Source organism: Mobula birostris, chromosome 2 (assembly GCF_030028105.1).
Source record: "Mobula birostris isolate sMobBir1 chromosome 2, sMobBir1.hap1, whole genome shotgun sequence".
Taxonomy (NCBI): Eukaryota; Metazoa; Chordata; class Chondrichthyes; order Myliobatiformes; family Myliobatidae; genus Mobula; species Mobula birostris.
The window spans coordinates 85,521,972-85,540,885 of NC_092371.1; the positions used below are offsets into that span (position 1 = coordinate 85,521,972).

At 45.0% G+C, this 18,914-nt stretch overlaps 1 protein-coding gene across 5 annotated transcripts in view; it reads left to right on the forward strand.

The window, feature by feature from the left end:
- The window catches only part of angpt4 (angiopoietin 4), a 117,678-nt gene that overhangs the window by 10,067 nt on the left and 88,697 nt on the right, over positions 1 to 18,914 (forward strand). For 4 of the 5 annotated variants that reach the window (XM_072244354.1, XM_072244356.1, XM_072244361.1 and 1 more), the window contains exon 2: positions 14,906 to 15,061. In XM_072244354.1, coding sequence (XP_072100455.1) covers positions 14,906 to 15,061 — 156 coding nt within the window. Of the gene's footprint in view, positions 1 to 14,905; positions 15,067 to 18,914 lie in introns of all 5 variants that reach the window. The other variant, XM_072244378.1, reaches the window with a different exon arrangement.

Here is an 18,914-nt window from a genome sequence, read left to right on the forward strand (position 1 = left end):
ATTTCTTTGTCTCCCATTACAACCTCACCAGCAGCCTTTTCCAGAGGTCCAATATCAACTCTCACCTCCCTTTCACTCTTTATATAACTGAAAAATCTTTTGGTATCCTGCTTTATATTATTGGCCAGTTTGCCCTCATATTTCATCTTTTCCATTCTTATAGCTTTTTTAGCTACCTTTCGTTGGATTTTAAAAGCTTCCCAATCATCCAACTTCCCACTCACTTTTGCTATCTTATATGCCTTTTCCTTGACTTTTATGCAGTCCTTAACTTCCTTTGTCAGCCACAGTTGCCTACCCCTGCCATTGAGAACTTCTTCCACTGTGGGACACATCTATCCTGTGCCTTGTGAACTATTCCCAGAAACCTCAGCCATCTCTGCTCTGCTGTCATCCCCACCAGTATCCTCCTCCTCCAATCCATAGAACATTGAACATAGAAATCTACAGCACATTACAGGCCCTTCAGCCCACAATGTTGTGCCGACCATGTGACCTATTCTAGAAACTGCCCAGAATTTCCCTAGCACATAGCATTCTATTTTTCTAAGCTCCATGTAGCTATCTAACAAGCTCTTAAAAGACACTATTGTATCAACTTCCACCACCGTCGCCGGCACCCATCACTCTCTTTGTGAAAAACTTACCCCTGACAATCCCTCCGTACCTATTTCCAAACACCTTAAAACTATGCCCCCTCATGTTAGCCATTTCAGCTTTGGGAAAAAGCCTCTGGTTATCCAAACAATCAATGCCTTTCATCATCTTATACACCTCTATCAGGTCACCTCTCATCCTCCGTCGCTCCAAGGAGAAAAGGCCGAGTTCACTCAATCCACCCGGTCAAGCTCCTCTCTCAAGCCTCTGTAATTCACTTTATTCCATTGCAATACAGATACATATGAGTTATGCTCCTCCCTCTCAAATTGTAATATGAATTCAATCATATTATCATCACTGCCTCCTAAGTGTTCCTTTACATTAAGCTCCCTAGTAAGATCTGGGTTATTACACAACACCCAATCTAAGATAGTCTTTCCCCAAGTAGGCTCAAGTACAAGCTGCTCTAAAAAGTTATCTCATAGGCATTCACCAAATTCCCTCTCTTGCAATCTGACACCAACCTAATTTTCCCAATGTCCCTGTAGCTCCTGCCTATCACTTCCTCACTCTCCCTAACAAGCCAAAGGTCATCAAGCTGCAGCTCCAGTTCCCTAATTTGGTCTCTAAGGAGCTGCAGCGCGATGCACCTGGTGCAGGTGTGGCCATCAGGGAGGCAGAATACTGGCTCTGTACACGTACTCCCTATTCTCTCAAGATTTAAATAAGAAATAAGGAATGAACTAACCTAGCCTCCGCCTGTTCTCACCAAAGCCCTGTTTGAGACAAAGTCTTACTACTCTGCCTCAGACTACTCCGACTGCTCCCACGATGAACACTCTGCTAAGCGGTATCTCTGGGTTTCCCGTCAAAAATCTTTGTCGGACCTGTGAGGGAGTGTTCCCGTTACGTCTGCACAGTACTGTACTCCAATCAGCGAGGCTCCTGTACCTCCTCCTTGGTGGTAACAGTGAGAAGAATATTTGAAGCAGGTGGGAGCCTCTGCCTGCAACAGTGGGAGATTAAAGAGGTGTTTGAACACTCCAGCCAGTTGGTTGGCACAGGTTTCTGGTGGTCTGCCAGGTACACGGCAAGCCACACGGTCACAGGCAAAGCTCACAAGGTCAGGGTCGAACCAGTGACTCTGGCAGTGACTCTAATGCTGGTGCCACTGTGCTGTCCATATTGTCCAGTGAGTGTTAAATGAAATGAAGTAGAATAAAGCACACCCAGTACCTTATTCTCCATAATGTCTGCCATCTCCAAAAGGACCCTACCACCAAACATATCTTTACCTTCCCATACAACTTCCCACTCTCATATTTCTGCAAGGATTGCTCTTTCCGTGAATCCTTTGTCCATTTGCCCCTCCCCACTAATCTCCCTCCTGGCACTTATCCTACTACACCTGTCCATACACCTCCTCCCACTCAGGACCCCTCCCCAGACAGTCCTTCCAGGGGAGGAAACACTTCTTCTGTTAGTCTGGTGGAGTCATCTACTGTATCTGGTGCTCCCAGTGTGGCCTCTTCTACATCAATGGGAGCTAGTGCAGACTGGGTGACTTTTGTCGAACACCTTCGCTCCATCCACACCAACAAGATTTCCTGGTGGCTTATTATTTTAATTCCAGTCCCCATTCTCTACGTATACAAGGTACAATTTTTCTCTGTATCTTGGTACATGTGACAGTAATAAACCAACTCATCAATTTACAGCTGTACCCCCACCCTCAGTTGCTGTTGTCACCATGGTGAAGCCCTTATTACCGCCAGAACAGTTAACCAGGTGTAGTCTCTCACTCTCTCTCTCTTTCTCTCCATCTCTCTCTCTCTCTCTCTCTCCCCCATCTCTCTCTCTCTCACTCACTCTCCCTCCTCCTCTCTTTCCTTCTCTCCCTTGCTTTGCAACATCCTTAACATGCAGTATTTCTTTAGCTCTACTCCCCATTCCCATTCCAACTTGGAATTTCCCGCCTGCTTCGAAACTTCTTCCCATTACTACCATCAGGGAGCCTGAAGACACACACCCAACAATCCAGGAACAGCTTCTTCCCCTCCGCCATCAGATTTCTGAACAGCCCATGAACAGGAAGCATGGTAGCATGTCGGTTAGCACAATGCTTTACAGTACAAGCAACCTGAGTTCAATTCCTCCCCATGCCCGTAAGGAGTTTGTATGTTCTCCCCGTCAACGTGTAGCTTTCCTCCAGGTGCTCCAGTTTTCTCCCACAGTCCAAAGACGTACCACCCGTTTGCTTAGCTGGTCATTGTGAGTTGTCCCATGATTAGACTGGGGTTAAATTGGGGGTTGCTGGGCAGCGCAGCTCGAAGAGCCAGAAGAACCTGTTTTGCGCTCTGTCTCAATAAACAGATGCATAAACCCATAAACACTGCTCTCCTTCTTCACTAATCTTTTCACATTTTTCTGTTGGATAATTGTTTCTGATTGGGCCCTTGGGATAATTTGTTATGTTTATAAGACCTTAGGACAAAATGGGTGTTGTCATTAGTACTAAGTGTAACCATATGCATTTAAATCAATTGTTAAAACAAACCTTTAAATGATAATTGCTATCCGTTCACTAGATCAATGTGCCCACATAGGCTCAATCATAGCAGCCCCTTGGCAATTCATGTTCAATTAATTTTGGACCACTCTGCTTTTTAGCTTAGTTTAGCAATCACAACAACGATAATCTATGAATAGAAATTGCCTGGAACATTGCTGGAGAAGAAAGGATAAATATCAACTGGTCTCTGCCCCACAGACTGGTGTAACCTCTTCAGCAGGGGTACCCAACCGGGGATCTACGGACCCCTTGCTTAATGGTATTGGTCCATGACATTAACAAGTTCGGGAAGCCCTGCTCTAAGGGTATTTATTTATTATTTGAGATATAGTATGTAATGGGCCCTTCCAGTTCTTTGAGTCATGTTGCCCAGCAGCCTCTGATTTAACCCTAGCCTAATTATGGGGCAACTTTCAATGACCAATGAACCAACCAGCCGGTACATCTTTGGAATGTGGCAGGAAACTGGAGCACCTAAAGGAAACCCAAGCAGTCATGGGGAAAACATATTATCGCCTTACAGGCAGCAAATTGGGAAATCGGGTTATCGTTGTCACACGTGGTGAAAAACTGTGTTTCGCATTTCACTCCTACAGATCAATTCATTACAACAGGTCGTTTAGGTAGTATGAGGGGAAACAATAACAGAATGCAGAATAAAGTGTTACAGTGACAGAGACAGTGCAGTGCAGGCAGACAGTAAGATGCAAACTCCATGGCAAGGTAGATTGTGAGGTCAAGAGTCTACCTTATCATTCAAAGGGATTGTTGGATAGTCTCATGGTTTGATAACCATCAGATAGAAGCCGCCTTTCAGCCTGATGGTATTGGCTTTCAGGCTTTTGAATCTCCTGCCTGGTGTGAGAGGGCAGAAGAGGGACTATCTGGAGTGGGTGGTGTATTTGATTATGCTGGTTGCTTTACTGAGACAGTGAAAGTGTATGTAGAGTCCATGGAGGGGAGGCTGGTTTCCATGATGTGCTGAGCCGTGTCCACGACTCTCTGGCTTCTTCCCTCTTCCTTTCCAGTCCCGATGAATGGTCTTGGCCTGAAACATTGACTGTTTATTCCTCCCCATAAATGCTGCCTGACTTGCTGAGTTCCTCCAGCATTTTAGGTTTCCAGCATCTGCAGGATCTCTTGTGGTTATGGTTTCTGCAGTCTATTGCGGATGGGGCAGAGCAGTTGCTACAACAAGCCATGGTGCATCTGGATAGGATGCATTCTGTGGTGCATCAGTAACAATTGGTGAGGGTCAAAGGGGATATGTCAAACATGGCAAGGATTTTACTGTACCGCTAAATCCAGAATCAGGATCATATGTCGCGAAACTTGTTTTGTATCAGCAGTACAGTGCAATACATGGAAAATATGCCAAGTCACAGTAAGAAATATGAAAAAAGTACTGCAAAGGGAGAGCAAAAAGTGAAGAAGTGTTCATGGGATTTTGGGGATGAACATCACTGAGGAGCTCTCTTGGTCCGCCAATACAACCTCGATAGTAGGGAAGGAACAACAGCGACTATACTACCTGAGATGATTAAGATGAGCTAATCTGCCCCAAAAATTGCAGGTCAACATTCACTAATTTGCAACAGAGAGCATACTGACATACGGGATGACAGTGTGGGACTCTCGCTGCAGTAAGACAGATCACAAAACTCTTCAACGGGTGATCAGGACAGCTCAGCACATCGCTGAAACTCAATTACCTGACCTGGAGACAATCTACAACTCTCAATACCTACGGCACTCTCGCAACATCGTTAAAGATCCATCCCATCCTGGACACTGTCCGTTCAGTCTCCTGCCATCTGGTAGGAGATACAGAAACATCTCAGACAAGACAGTACGACTGAAAAACAGCTTCTTCCTGAGGGCTGTTGTGCAGCTGAATAATGCTACATCCAGCTTGCCAATGGCCTTTGAGTGTTGTGGACTATTGAAGTCACTTGTGGCATATAACTTGGGAACTTTTTTTCATAAATTAAGCCATACCACATGAATTGTAAACATCTGTTTAGCACAAATCTCATTGTCTTAAGCAATGACAGTAAAGTTCTATACTACTCTTTTGTATGGGTTCATGGTCTGTTTGAAACTCCAGTGGCAGAGGGAAGAGACTGTTACTAAATTGTTGAGTGTGTGTGTTCAGATGTTCATATGTGTCCCATATGATGGTAGTAATAAAAAGAGAGCATTTCCTGGACAGCCAGGCTCTGTAATGATGTTGGGTTCCCTGGCATTGGGAGGAACTTTATGTTCTGGGGCAATATAATGGACTAAGTTGTGATTGGTAAATGTAGGGTTTTATTTTCACAGCACTTTGGAACAGTTGTGCTGGCTCGTTTGTGCTTGATTGAATTCTGCTGTGGTTGTTAAGGACATAGGCCACATGGGAAGCAGATCTGTGGGTCACAGGGTGAGGAGAAGCAGGAGGAATGTACACATAGTGAGCAGTCAGCATTCATCTTAATTTGCATTGCATTGTCGCTGTTTAACAGGGATCATTGGCTCCACACAGACACACTCAATCCATATAAAGGTCTATTTTTGGATGTGGTTTACATGACTCTGTAGTATTGTCCTGACTCTTGGAAGTTGTAAGAACTCCCAGCAAGATTTCCGGGAAGCCTACCCAGCCCTCCTCGAACATTGTGAATAATTCCAAGCTTTTGAGAGGGTGCAGAGGAGGTTTACCGTGTTGCTGCCTGGATTAGAGAGCATAAGAATAGGTTGAGCAAGCTAGGGCTTTTCTCTTTGGAGCAAAGAGGATGAGAGGTGACGACAGAGGTGTAGAAGATGATAAGAAGCATAGTAGTAGCAGTAATAGTAAAAGTTGTGTGATCACTCGAGTTGAGTACAGTGACCTCCTACAGGGAAGAAGTCATCTCTCTGACACAGTGGTGTCAAGAGAACAACCTCTCCCTCAATGTTGCAAAAACAAAGGAGCTGGTTGTGGATTACAGGAGGAATGGAGACAGCCTAACCCCTATTAATAGCAATGGATCTGGGTTTGAGAGAGTGAGCAGCTTTAAGTTCCTCAGCATACACATTGCCGAGGATCTCACATGGTCTGTACACACCAGCTGTGTGGTGAAAAAGGCACAACAGCGCCTCTTTCACCTCAGACGGTTGAGGAAGTTTGGTATGGGCCCCCAAATCCTAAGAACTTTCTACAGGGGTACAATTGAGAGCATCCTGACTGGCTGATCACTGTCTGGTATGGGAACGGTACCTCCCTTGTTCGCAGGACTCTGCAGAGAGTGGTGCAGACAGCCCAGCGCATCTGTAGATGTGAACTTCCCATAATTCAGGACATTTACAAGGACAGGTGTGTAAAAAGGTCCTGTAGGATCACTGGGGACCCGACCACAAACTGTTCCAGCTGCTACCATCCCGGAAGCGGTACCGCAGGATAAAAGCCAGGATCAACAGGCTCTGGGGCAGCTTCTTCCACCAGGACATCAGACTGATTAACTCACACTGATTTGAGTGTATTTCTATGTTACATTGACAGTTCTATTTATTATAAATTACTATGGTTGCATGTTGCACATTTAGATGGAGATGTAGCGTAAAGATTTTTACTCCTCATGTATGCGAAGGGTGTAAGAAATAAAGTCAATTCAGTTCAATTCAATTGTAACAGGTTGTCTAAAGGTGGGTCCTCAGCTGACTGTAGAGGCCATGCTGGGATCCACATGTTCTGGTGCAGTGTGGGTAAGGATACACGGAGGCTGTGGTTGGTGCTTGGGTCTCTTGGTTGTTCATTTAGGGTGGATTCTCTTAATGGAGAATGCCTGTGCGTGACTTTGTTTCACGTGGGGAGGCAGATGCATGGGCAGTCACCACACAGTCCTTGACATATCGGACTGAGGGTCCAGTGGCATGGAATGCAAGATGACTGGGGGCCCTTCACTGCTACAGCCTCCCTCCCTTCACTGCTGTTGTGATGTGTCATCATCTTCTGCCAGCACAGACTGAGTGGATAGCCAGAGAATCTTTCCCAGAGCGGGAATAGTTAATATGAGGGGGCATAATATTAAGGTGATTGGAGGAAAGTATGGGGGGAGGGATGTTAGAGCTAGATTTTTTACACAAAGTGGTGGGTGCATGGAACACCCTGCCTGGGTTGGTGGTAGAGGCAGATTTATTAGGAGCATTTAAGAGACTCTTGGATAGGCACATGGTTTGGCACAGACTAGATGGGCTGAAGGTCCTGTTTCTGTGCTGTACTTTTCTATGACTCTATAATGTGGATGTTAGAAAAATGGAGGACTACGTAGGAGGGAAGGGTTAGATTGATCTTAGAGTAGGTTAAAATGTTAGCACGACATTGTGAGCCAAAGAGCCCGTACTGTCTTTTACTGTGCTATGTTCTCCCTGATCTGGAAACTGAGTGCAGGACAACACTCTAGGTTAGTGTGAAGGACAGTTACTGTGTCCGAGGTAACACCAACGTTAAATGGAAGGCCTGTCTTCTCTCTCAGGTGGATGTAAATGATGTTGTGTTCCTCCACAAAGAGTCGGACAGTTGTCACCAGAGTCCAAGATGCTTACCATCTCCCCCCACCCCGTCCGATTATCACTAAGACAAATCACGCCACGGTGGTGTAGCGGTTAGCACAACGCTATTACAGCTCAGGCATCAGAATTCAGAGTTCACTTCCAATGCCATCTGGATGATGGAGTTGATGGCTTTGTGGCCAGATTTCTGGATGTTACAAAGATAGGTGGAGGGGCAGGAAGAGTTGAGGAAGCAGGGAGTCTAGAAGGACTTAGACAGATTGGAAGAATGGGCAATGAAGTGGCAGATGGAATACAGTGTCGGGAAGTGTATGGACATGCACTTTGGTGGAAGGTTTAAAGGTGTAGACTATTTTCTAAATGGGTAGCAAATTCCAAAATTAGAGGTACAAAGAGACTTGGGAGTCCTTCTGCAGGATTCCCCAAGGGTTAACTTGCAGGTTGAATCAGTGGTAAGGAAGGTAAATGCAATGTTAGCAATCATTTCAAGAGGACTGGAATATAAAAGCATGGATGCAATGCCGAGGTTTTATAAGGCATTGGTCAGACTGCAGTTGGAGTATTGTGAGCAGTTTTGGGTCCTTTATCTGAGAAAAGATGTGCTGGCATTGGAAAGGGTCCAGAGGAGGTTCACAGGAATGAGTCTGGGAATGGAAGGGTTAATATACAAGGAATGTTTGATGGCTCTGGGCCTGTACTCACTGAAGTTTAGAAGAATGAGGGAGAATCTCATTCCAACTTACTGAATATTGAAAAGCCTAAATTGAATAGATAGGGAGAGGATGTTTCCTATCGTGGGGGAGTGTGGAGGCTCAGACCCTGCCACCCTCAGTTATAGAATCATAGAGTCATAGTGCATTACAGCATAGAAATAGGCCCTTTGGCCCATCCAGTCTGTGCCGAACAGTTATGACTAGTCCCATTGACCTGCATGTAGACTATAGCCCTTCCTACCCCCCACCCCACCCCATCTATGTACTTATCCAAACTTCACTTAAATGTTGAAATCAAGCCCACTTCCACTGGCAGCTCGTTCCACACTCTCACCACCCTCAAAGAACTTCCCCCTCAGGTTCCCCTTAAATATTTCACCTTTCACCCTTAACTTATGACCTCTAGATCTAGCCTCACACAACCAAAGTGGAAAAAGCCTGCTTGCATTTACCCTATCTATACTTCTCATAATTGTGTGTACCTCTATCAAATCTCCCCTCAATCTTCCACACCCCAGGGAATAAATTATTCAACTTTTCCCTTTAGTTTGCATTTCGGCACAGTTATGAACTCTTTCTCACCACTCCTGCTTCCCTGGGGGATTCTGACAGATAAATGCCCAGTACTTAAATACATAACGGTTACCAGTCCAGTTTTATTCCAAAACGGGCCATCTCCATGGCGACAGTAAATGATGCGCTATGCTCTGTTCAGTCTGAGCTATGGATAGGGTTACAGAGAGAAAGATAAAGTGTGCTATCTACAGTAAGTTGTACGTGCAAACTCCGACAGACAGCCCTGGGATAAATCAGGCAACACAGATACTGAAAACCTTCTGCTGAAACTTCACAAATTTCCACTCCAATAAATTTCTATTGAATGTCCAGTTTTACAATGTGAGAAGCCCTTGTATTTGTAGATATCCCATACAATACTCTGGCTACAAGGGCAGTACAAAGAAAGGAATAAAGAATCAGGATAGCTTAATATCACTGGCATATGTGGTGAAATTTGTTGTTTTGCGGCAGGAGTACATTACAATACATAATAATAAAAACTGTAAATTACTATATATACACACACATTAAATAAATAGTGCAAAAACATAGTGAGGTAGTGTTCATGGGTTCAATGTCCATTCAAAATTCTAATGGCAGAGGAGAAGAAGCTGTTCCTGAATCACTGAGTGTGTGTCTTCAGGCTCCTGTACCTCCTCCCTGATGGTAGCAATGAGAAGAGGGCAGGTCCTGGATGATTGGTGTTCTTAATGATGGATGCCGCCCTTTGGAGGCATTGCTCCTTGAAGGTGTCCTGGATGCTAGGGATGTTAGTGCCCATGATGGAGCTGACTGAATTTACAAATCTCTGCAGCTTATTTTGATCCTGCGCAGTGCCCCCTGTTCTCATACCAGATGGTGAGGCAGCCAGCTGGAATGATTTCCTTGGTACTTCTGTAGAAATTTGCGAGTGTCTGGAAACAGTCAATGTTTTCTGGGCCAAGACCCTTCATCGGGACTGGAAAGGAAGGGAGAAGAAGCTATAATAAGAGGGTGGGCACTGGTGTCACTGAGCATGCACCTGTTGGGAAAATCTGAACAATTGAAAGCTGAAGGATTAAGATGGACTGAAATTTGGAGTTAGTGTTGGATACTGATGCTTTTGCCATTCAGAAGTCAAGGATGAGACACAAATCTTATTGCTAGCAATTTTATTAAGTGTTACATGAACAAAGAACAAACAAAGACAAAGGAAAAGGCCATTGTGGTCATCTCATACTCAGACTAGAGATAACAACACCCCAGTGATAACCATTAACCAATAAAATAGACAAGATTCAAACAATATGACACCTGTTGCTGGAAACTGAGAAATTTCTAGAAAAATACAGAAGCAATTGTACCATAATTACTGGAAAATTCATGGAATACTTCCATATATACTTATTGCTGGAATGTCACTGGCATTTAGGGCAGCAATGAAGGTCTTCTATCTCTGGCGGTGTTCAGGGCTTCCTTCATCGTGCCAGTAGCTTCCTCTCGGTTTTCACTACTGTCAGTCATGCAAGTTCCAACTAGAGACTCGGGAATACCGTCCCATTCAGGTGCAGAGGGATTCTTCATTGCTGTTTCTGTAACAGTTTTGCTTAACCAGCCAGGATTGTTAGCCCTGAGCTGAGCCCCTGAACCTGGAGGACCGGTGAACCACTTAGTCTGTCAATGTACTGCTCCCAGCACATCGCCATATCGCCATGGCACCACGGTAGCACAGTGGGAGTTTGTACATTCTCTGCATGGAATGCGTGGGTTTTCTCCGGGTCAGTGTAACTTGTCCAGTAAATAGGGATTGTCGGGGTCGTTGGGCAGTGCGGTTCGAAGGGCCGGAAGGGCCTATTCTGTTCTGTATCTCGACATAAGTACATAAACATAATCCTTAGGCTGTGTTGGTTGTTCACGCAAACAACACATTTCATTGGATGTTTCAAGGATCAAGGATCAACTTTATTCACCATATACATTTATATGTATTAGCAATTTGCTGAGGTGTGTTGGTCAGGTTGTGACATGCAACAAAAACAACATTCAACAATTATGAAGAATAAAGACATATATAAATAAAAAAGCTAATAAAGTTAGAAGTTGAAGGATGGATATGGAATAAAATGTGCATAAGTATATAAACACCATCAGGTACTTACAATGTAAACAGCACTTTAAAATGTTTATAGTGCAGTGACAGGGTAACAGAGGGGTAGGAGGGCTAACTAGATTAGTTGATCAAATTATAAACACAAGCTCTAATGCACTTTGTAGAAGGGAGCTTTTGGAAAAGGCAGTTTGCAGGGTGGATAGTGTCTACAATGATTTTCCTGCCTGCTCCTTTGTTCGGGACACATACAACTCCTGCAGTCTAGGCTCTAAACAGAAACCAGGAAATTATAGACTGTTGAATCTGACATCAGTAGTGGGAAAGCTATTGGAAGGTATTCTAAGGGACCTGATATATAACTATTTGGATAGACGTGGACTGATTAATTATAAGCAGCGTGTCTTTGTGTGTGGTAGGTCATGTCTAACCAATCTTATGGATTTTTTCAAGGAAGTTACCAGGAAAGTGGATGAAGGCAAGGCAATGAATTGTCTACATGGACTTAAGTAAGGCATTTGACAAGGTCCCATGTGGGAGGTTGTTCAAGAAGGTTCAGTCGCTTGCATTCAGGATGAGATAGTAAATTGGATTAGATATTCACTTTGTGGGAGAAGCCAGAGAGTGGTAGTAGAAGGTTGCCTCTCTGACTGGAAGCCCGTGAATAGTGGTGTGTCACAGGGGTTGGTGCTGGGTCTGTTGTTGTTTGCCATCTATACCAATGATCTGGATGACGTGGTTAACTGGTCAGCAAATTTGCAAATGACACCAAGATTAGGTATATAGTGGACAGTGAGGACGGCTATCATGGCTTGTGGGGGGATCTGCATCAGCTGGGAAAATGGGCTGAAAAATGGCATAAGGAAATTAATGCAGACAAGTGCAAGGTTTTGCACTTCGGTGGGACCAGCCAGGGTAGATCTTTCACAGTGAACGGTAGAGCATTGAGGGATGTGGTAGAACAAAGGAATCTGGGAATACAGGTCCATAATCCTTTGAAAGTGACGTCACAGGTAGATCGGGTCATAAAGAAAGCTTTTGGCACTCATTAATCAATGTATTGAGTACAGAAAATGGGATGTTATGTTGAAGTTGTATAAGATGTTGGTGAAGCCTAGTTTGGAGTATTGGGTGTAGTTTTGGTCACCTACCTACAGGAAAGATGTTGAAAAAGTTCAGAGAAAATTTACAAGGATGTTGCTGGGCCTGGAGGACCTGAGTCGCAAGGAAAGATTGAATAGGTTAGGAGTTTATTCCCTGGAACATAGAAGACTGAGAGGAGATTTGATAGAGGTATACAAAATTAGATAGTGTAAATGCAGAAGAGGTTTTTTCCACTGGAATTGGGTGGAACTACAACCAGAAGTCATGAGTTAAGGATGAAAGGTGAAAAGCGTAAGGGAAACATGAGGGGAAATGTCTTCACTCAGATTGTTATGAGACAAGCTCCCAGTGCAAATGATGCATGCGAGGTCTATTTAAGAGAGGTTTGGATAGGTACATGGATGGTAGGGCTATGGAGGGCTGTGGTTCTGGTGCAGGTCAATGGAAGTAGGCAGCTTTGATGGTTTTGGCATGGACTAGATGATCTGAAGGACCACCTTCTCTATGACTCTATGATGGGAAAACTCTTTTGATGCACTTGTGATAAATAATTGAGCCTGAATCTGAATCCCTAACCGCTAGCTCCAGAATTTTATCTTCTTCTTAAGCTCATCATCCATATTAGGGCACAAGCCTCCGACAGCAGCTCACCAGAGTCCTCTGGCCCTGGTGTAGCCCATCAAGGCAAAGATCCTCCACCCTCCCAAGGGTGAGGCCCTTGGAGACCCTGTTGGTGATTCTGCAGCTCTGGGTTTTTAAGGGATGGGCTGCTAGCCCCATACGCAACCCACCTCCTTTCGCAGACAGGCTTGGCACTATCCATGGTGGAGTTCCAGAACTTTGTAAGGAATTCCAAACTTTTATGTTTGGCAGCTTGTTACTGGAGTCTCAAGTTGCTGGATCTACTGACTCCCCCAGTCGTTGGCTGACTGCCTCTCTATGTTATCAGACAGTTTAGTGAATTGTTAGAATTGACTTGGGAGAGTTAGTGATGGTGGTTTTGATTGGAAGTGCACCTACCATCTGGTTACAGTTAGTGCCTGATATCAATCTGAAGCACAGACCTGCAAGTATTTCTTCAAATGTCCCGTTGTTAACTCGAGGTTATCAGACCATGAGAAGGAGTTTATCTGGTTCCCAGTATTGGGCTCATTCTTTGGCTCACTCTGGAGATTGTGCTGTTCTGTAGTTATGAGTAAACAATAAGGTTACTCACTAGGTTGATACAGAGCAATGCTTCCTCTGCTGGGTTGGCCAGGGTAATGGCATATCCTTGAAATGAGAACCAGGCTGTACCAGAGTGAAATGAGGAAGTTCTCACGTGATATGTCCCTTTGTATTGAAGTCAATAGATTTTGTTAGGGAGGGTATCGAGGGATCGTCTTTTACATAACCATTTCCTTCGCCTTGAGGATGACATGCATCCATTCTATTCTGATGAGGACAATGTGGAGAGCACAGACTCACAATGAAAACAAACTAATGGAGGAACTCAGGTTGAGTGGTACCTGTGTTTCAGGTCGAGACCCTCTATTGGGACTCCACTCTGCTCCCGATGACCTGAGGCATTAACGATTTCTTTTCCCCTGAGGATGCTGCCTGACCCACTGAGATCCTCCAGCAGTTTCATACCCTTCCTATCCCTGTGCTTATCCGACCATCTCTTAAATGTTAGAATTGAACTAACATCCATTACTTCTACTGGTAGCTTGTTCCACACTCTCACCACCCTCTGAGTGAAGAAGTTCCCACTCAGGGCACACTTAAACATTTCACCTTTCACCCTTAACTTATAATCTCCAGTTCTAGTCCCACCCAACCTCAGTGGAAAAGGACTGCTTGCATCTACCCAATCTACACCCCTCATAATTTTATATACCTCTACCAAGTCTCCCTTCGTTCTCCTGTGCTCCAGAGAATACTCCTAATCTATGAAGGCCAATGTGCTAAAAACTCTCTTGACATCCCAATCTTCCTGGGATGGCACTTACAAGGAATTATGGATCTGTATTCCCATATCCCTGTGTTTTAACACGAGCCTCTGTGTCCTGTAATTTACTGTGTAGCTCCCAATGTGCAACACCTCACACTTGTCTGCATTAAATTACACCTTCCATCTTTCCAGCTGGTCCAGGTCCCACCGCAAGCTCTGATAATCTTCCTCACTGTCCACTTATAACCCCGGTCTTGGTGTCACCCACAAACTGCTGACCCAGTTTGCCACATTATCATCCAGATCGACGATAGAGATGATAGACAACAATGATCCCTGTGGCACTCCACGAGTCACAGGCCCCCAGTCAGAGAGGCAGCCATGAGTACCACTCTCTGGCTTCTCCCACAAAGCCAATATCCAATCCAATTTACTACCTCGTTTTGAATGCCGAGTAACTGAAGCTTCTTCTCCAACCTCCCATACAGGATCTTGTCAAGTGCCTTACTAAAGTCCATGTTACCAACATGCACTGCCTTGTCTTCATCAACTTTCCTGGTAACTTCCTCTCAAAGCTCTACAAGATTGGTTAGACGCTACTTACCACGCATGAATCATGCTGACTATGCTTAATCAGTCCATGTCTATCCACTACACCCCCGGTCTTGGTGTTTCTCACAAATTTTCAGATCCAGTTTACCACATTATCATTGGTGCACTGTAGATGACGTAACAACTGACCCAGCACCGATCCTTGCGGTACAGCGCTGGTCACCACTCCAATCATCCTTGTTTGAACTCTCTTGCAGCTTGAAAGTTACCTGCAGGACAGCATCCAGCCGGAGATGGTTCAGCTACAACAGAGCGTGGTACGCAAGCACACAGTGACCATGCTGGAGATCAGTTCCAACCTGCTGAGTCAGACGGTGGAGCAGACGCACAAGCTGACTGACATTGAAGCACAGGTGAGGTGTGTGTATGCTCTGCCCGCTGCCTTCAAGTCTCTGAACGAGATAGAGAAAGACACGGTAAAGTTCCCCCTTCCCTGTTCTCTCTTTTTCTATTCTGGTTCCCCTCTCACCTGCCCATCACCTCTCTTTGATTCCTCTCCTCCTTCCCTTTCCTCCATGGTCCACCGGCCTCTCATATCTTCTTCTCCAGCCCTTTAACTTTTCCACCAATCCCCTCCCAGCTTCTCACTTAATTTGCTCCCTGCTTCCCCCACCCATCCACCCACCTTTCCCCTCACCTGGTCTCAACTATCACCTGTCAGCTTATACTCCTTCGCCTTCCCCCCACCTTCTTAATCTGGCTCCTGCCCACTTCCTTTCCAGTCTTGATGAAGAGCCTTAGGCCGAAAGATCAACTGTTTTTCCCCACCACGGATGATGCCTGACCTGCTGAGTTCCTCCAGCATTTTGTGTGCGTTGCTCAAGATTGCCGGCATCTGCAGACTTAAAGATTAGCTTTATTTGTCACGTGCATCAAAATATTGAAGCAAACAGTGAAGTGCATTGTTTGCGTCACAAGTGTGCTGGGGGCTTCCATCGTGTGTCACCACATTTCTAGTGCCAACATAGCATGCCCACAACTCCTGTTCACTAACCCATATGCCTTTGGAATGTGGGAGGAAACCAGAGCACCTGGAGGAAACCCACCGTCATGGGAAGAATGTACAAAACTCCTTACAGACAGCAGAGGGAATTGAACCCTGTTTATATGACAGGCACTATAAAGCATTACATTAGCCCCTTTGCTACTGCGCCACCTGACCGTACCTACTGCACCAATGTCCCACCCCACACCTATTGCCACCCATTGGCTCCAGGACCGGCTTTATCATTCAGCCCTACCTACCACCACTGATAAAAGAATAATCTCACTCCTTAACACTTCAACTCTAGATGTGGTCGGGGTCAGAGGAGGTTCACATGAATGATCCCAGAAATGAAAAGGTTAACGTATGAGGAGCGCTTGATGACTCTGGGCCATTTCTCGGAAAAAATTTGAAGAATGGAGGTGGGGGGATCTTATTGAAACCCATCAAATTTTAAAAGGCTGAGATAGAGACATGGAGAGGATGTTTCCTATGGTGGGGGAGTTTTGGACCAAAGGGCACTGCTTCAGGATAGAGGGATGTCCATTTAGAACAGAGATGAGGAGGAATTTCTTTAACCGGAGGGTAATGAATCTGTGGAATTCATTGCCGTAGACGGCTATGGAGGCCAAGTCATTGGGTATATTTAAAGCAGAGGTTGATAGGATCTTGATTAGTAAGTGTCTAAGTTTGCACTTAAGTCTTATGGTCTAACTCAGCCCAGCATCCACAGCTTTAACAGAGAGGGAGTTTCAGACTTCTCCCCATTTTCAAGACAAGAATAGGCTGTTGGCCTGACAGTTTCTTGGCATAGAATGCCTTTCTTGATCTTATTTCTCCCTCCCTCCATGACCTCCACTGAGATCTCTGTGAACTTCCAGTTCTGGCCTTTTGAATACTCCCGCTATTGACAGCATCTGGGCTCGAGGTCCTGAAGTCTCCACAAACATCAACACCTCTTTACATCACTTTCTATGCTGGGCTACACTCATTGGCCATTTTATTGGGTACAAATGTGCTCCTGCTCGTTAATGCAAATATCTAATCAGCCAATCATGTGGCAGCAACTCAATGCATAAAAGCATGCAGACATGGTCAAGAGGTTCAGTTGTTGTTCAGACCAAACATCAAAATGGAGAGAAAATGTGATCTAACTGACTGTGATTGTGGATTGATTGTTGGTGCCAGAAGGAGTGATTTGAGTATTTCAGAAACTGCTGATCTCCTGGGATTTTCATGTACAACAGTCTCTAGAGTTTGCAGACAATGTGTGAAAAACAAAATATATCCAGTAAGCAGCAATTCTGTAGGTGAAAACGTCTTGTTAATGAGAAAGGTCAGAGGAAAATAACCAGACTGGTTCAAGTTGACAGGAAGGTGAAAGCAACTCAGATAAACATTAAGAGTGTGTGGATGTGTGGGAGGGAGAGGTGAAGATGGTTGAGGAGGGGGATGTAGAAGAGGGGATTTGTAAGTAGAGTTGGGGAGATGGACACTATTTTCTTCATTGGCAGGAGTTCAGAGTAAGTGAGCGTTGCCACGTTGTTGGGAGTTTCGTGCAGGGAGCATACAACAGGAATTCAGCAAGTCAGGAATTCGCTAGCCTGCAGAAGGCTGGAGGACAGATAGTAGTGAAAATGGGGTGGACAGAATTTTATTGGCTGTTGAATTTAAAGAAGTCATGGGTGAATGGACTTTAGATACAAGATATCCAAGAAACCCCCCCAGAGGCATCGAGTAGCCTCTCCGTTCTCTGCCGAGTTGAGGCCAAAACTACAACCCCTCCCCCTTCTATTCCGAGATTCTCCTTGCTGTGTCTTTAGTGAGAGTAAATAACAGTGACAATATCAAACTCCTAAGACATAACAGCAGAATTATGCCAGTCTGCTCTGCCATTCAATCATGGCTGATTTATTTTCCCTCTCAACCTGGTTCTTCTGCCTTCTCCCTGTAACCTCTGACACCCTGTTTAATCAATAACCTATCAAGTTCTGCTTTAAATATACTCAATGACTTGGCCTCCACAGCCATCTAGCTAAAGAATTCACTGCCTCTGGCTAAAGAAATTCCTCCTCTGCTCTGTGCTAAATAAATATTCTTCTATTCTAAGGCTGTGTCCTCGGGTCCTAGACTCACTCACTATAGGAAACACTCTCTCCACATCCAATATAACTAGGGCTTTCAATTTTCAACAGAGATCCACCCTCGTTCTTCTAAACTCCAGCGAGTAGATTAGATTAGATTAGATTAGATTCAACTTTATCGTCATTGTGCCGAGTACAGATACAAAACCAATGAAATGCAGTTAGCATCTAACCAGAAATGCAAAGAATAGTGCTATTTACAAAATAACTGCAAATAAAAAGTGCTACAGCACACAAATATAAAAGTACTGAGACAGTACAATATGGGTGCAATACTGCTTAGCGCTGTAATGTGAGGTTCAGCAGGGTCACAGCCTCAGGGAAGAAGCTCTTCCTGTGCCTGCTGGCCCAGGAATGGAGGCTCCTGTAGCGCCTACCGGATGGGAGGAGAGTAAAAAGTCCATGGTTAGGGTGAGATGCATCCTTGATAATGCTTTTCATCCTGCCCAGGCAGTGTTTATGGTAGATGTTCTCAATGGTGGTCAATTGGGTGCCTGGGCAGTTTTCACCACACGCTGCAGTGCTTTGCGGTCCGATACGGGACAATTGCCATACCACACAGAGATGCAGTTGGTGAGTATGCTCTCAATGGTACAGCCATAAAAGTCTGTCAGTATCCTGGGACAGAGGTGAGCTTTCTTCATGCTCTGCAGGAAATAAAGGCGCTGTTACGCCTTTTTGATCAGGATGGAGGAGTTCGGGGACCAGGTGAGATCCTCGGAAATGTGGCCCAGACCATCAAACAGCACCAATCCGGTCCATGCTGGGACACTGCCCTTGCTGTGCCTTTAGTGGCAGCTGCAGGTATAGAGGCTATTACATTCATTGAGGACAGAACCCTGCTGCAGTTCACCATCAGCCAATTGCCTTTAGTGTAACTTCTTTAATCATTCCGGCCTTCACATTCTGCTGAGACTGGGCCAATGGGACCTTGTGGGAATTCAGTGAACTCCAGCCAAAGATCGGCAATGCTCCCTGACCCTGTTGGTTCTCTGGTCTCCAATTCCACCTGCATTCCTGAAAAGGGGAGGAGGGGGAACCACCATTTCAGGAAATGTGCAAGGATATTTGCATGGT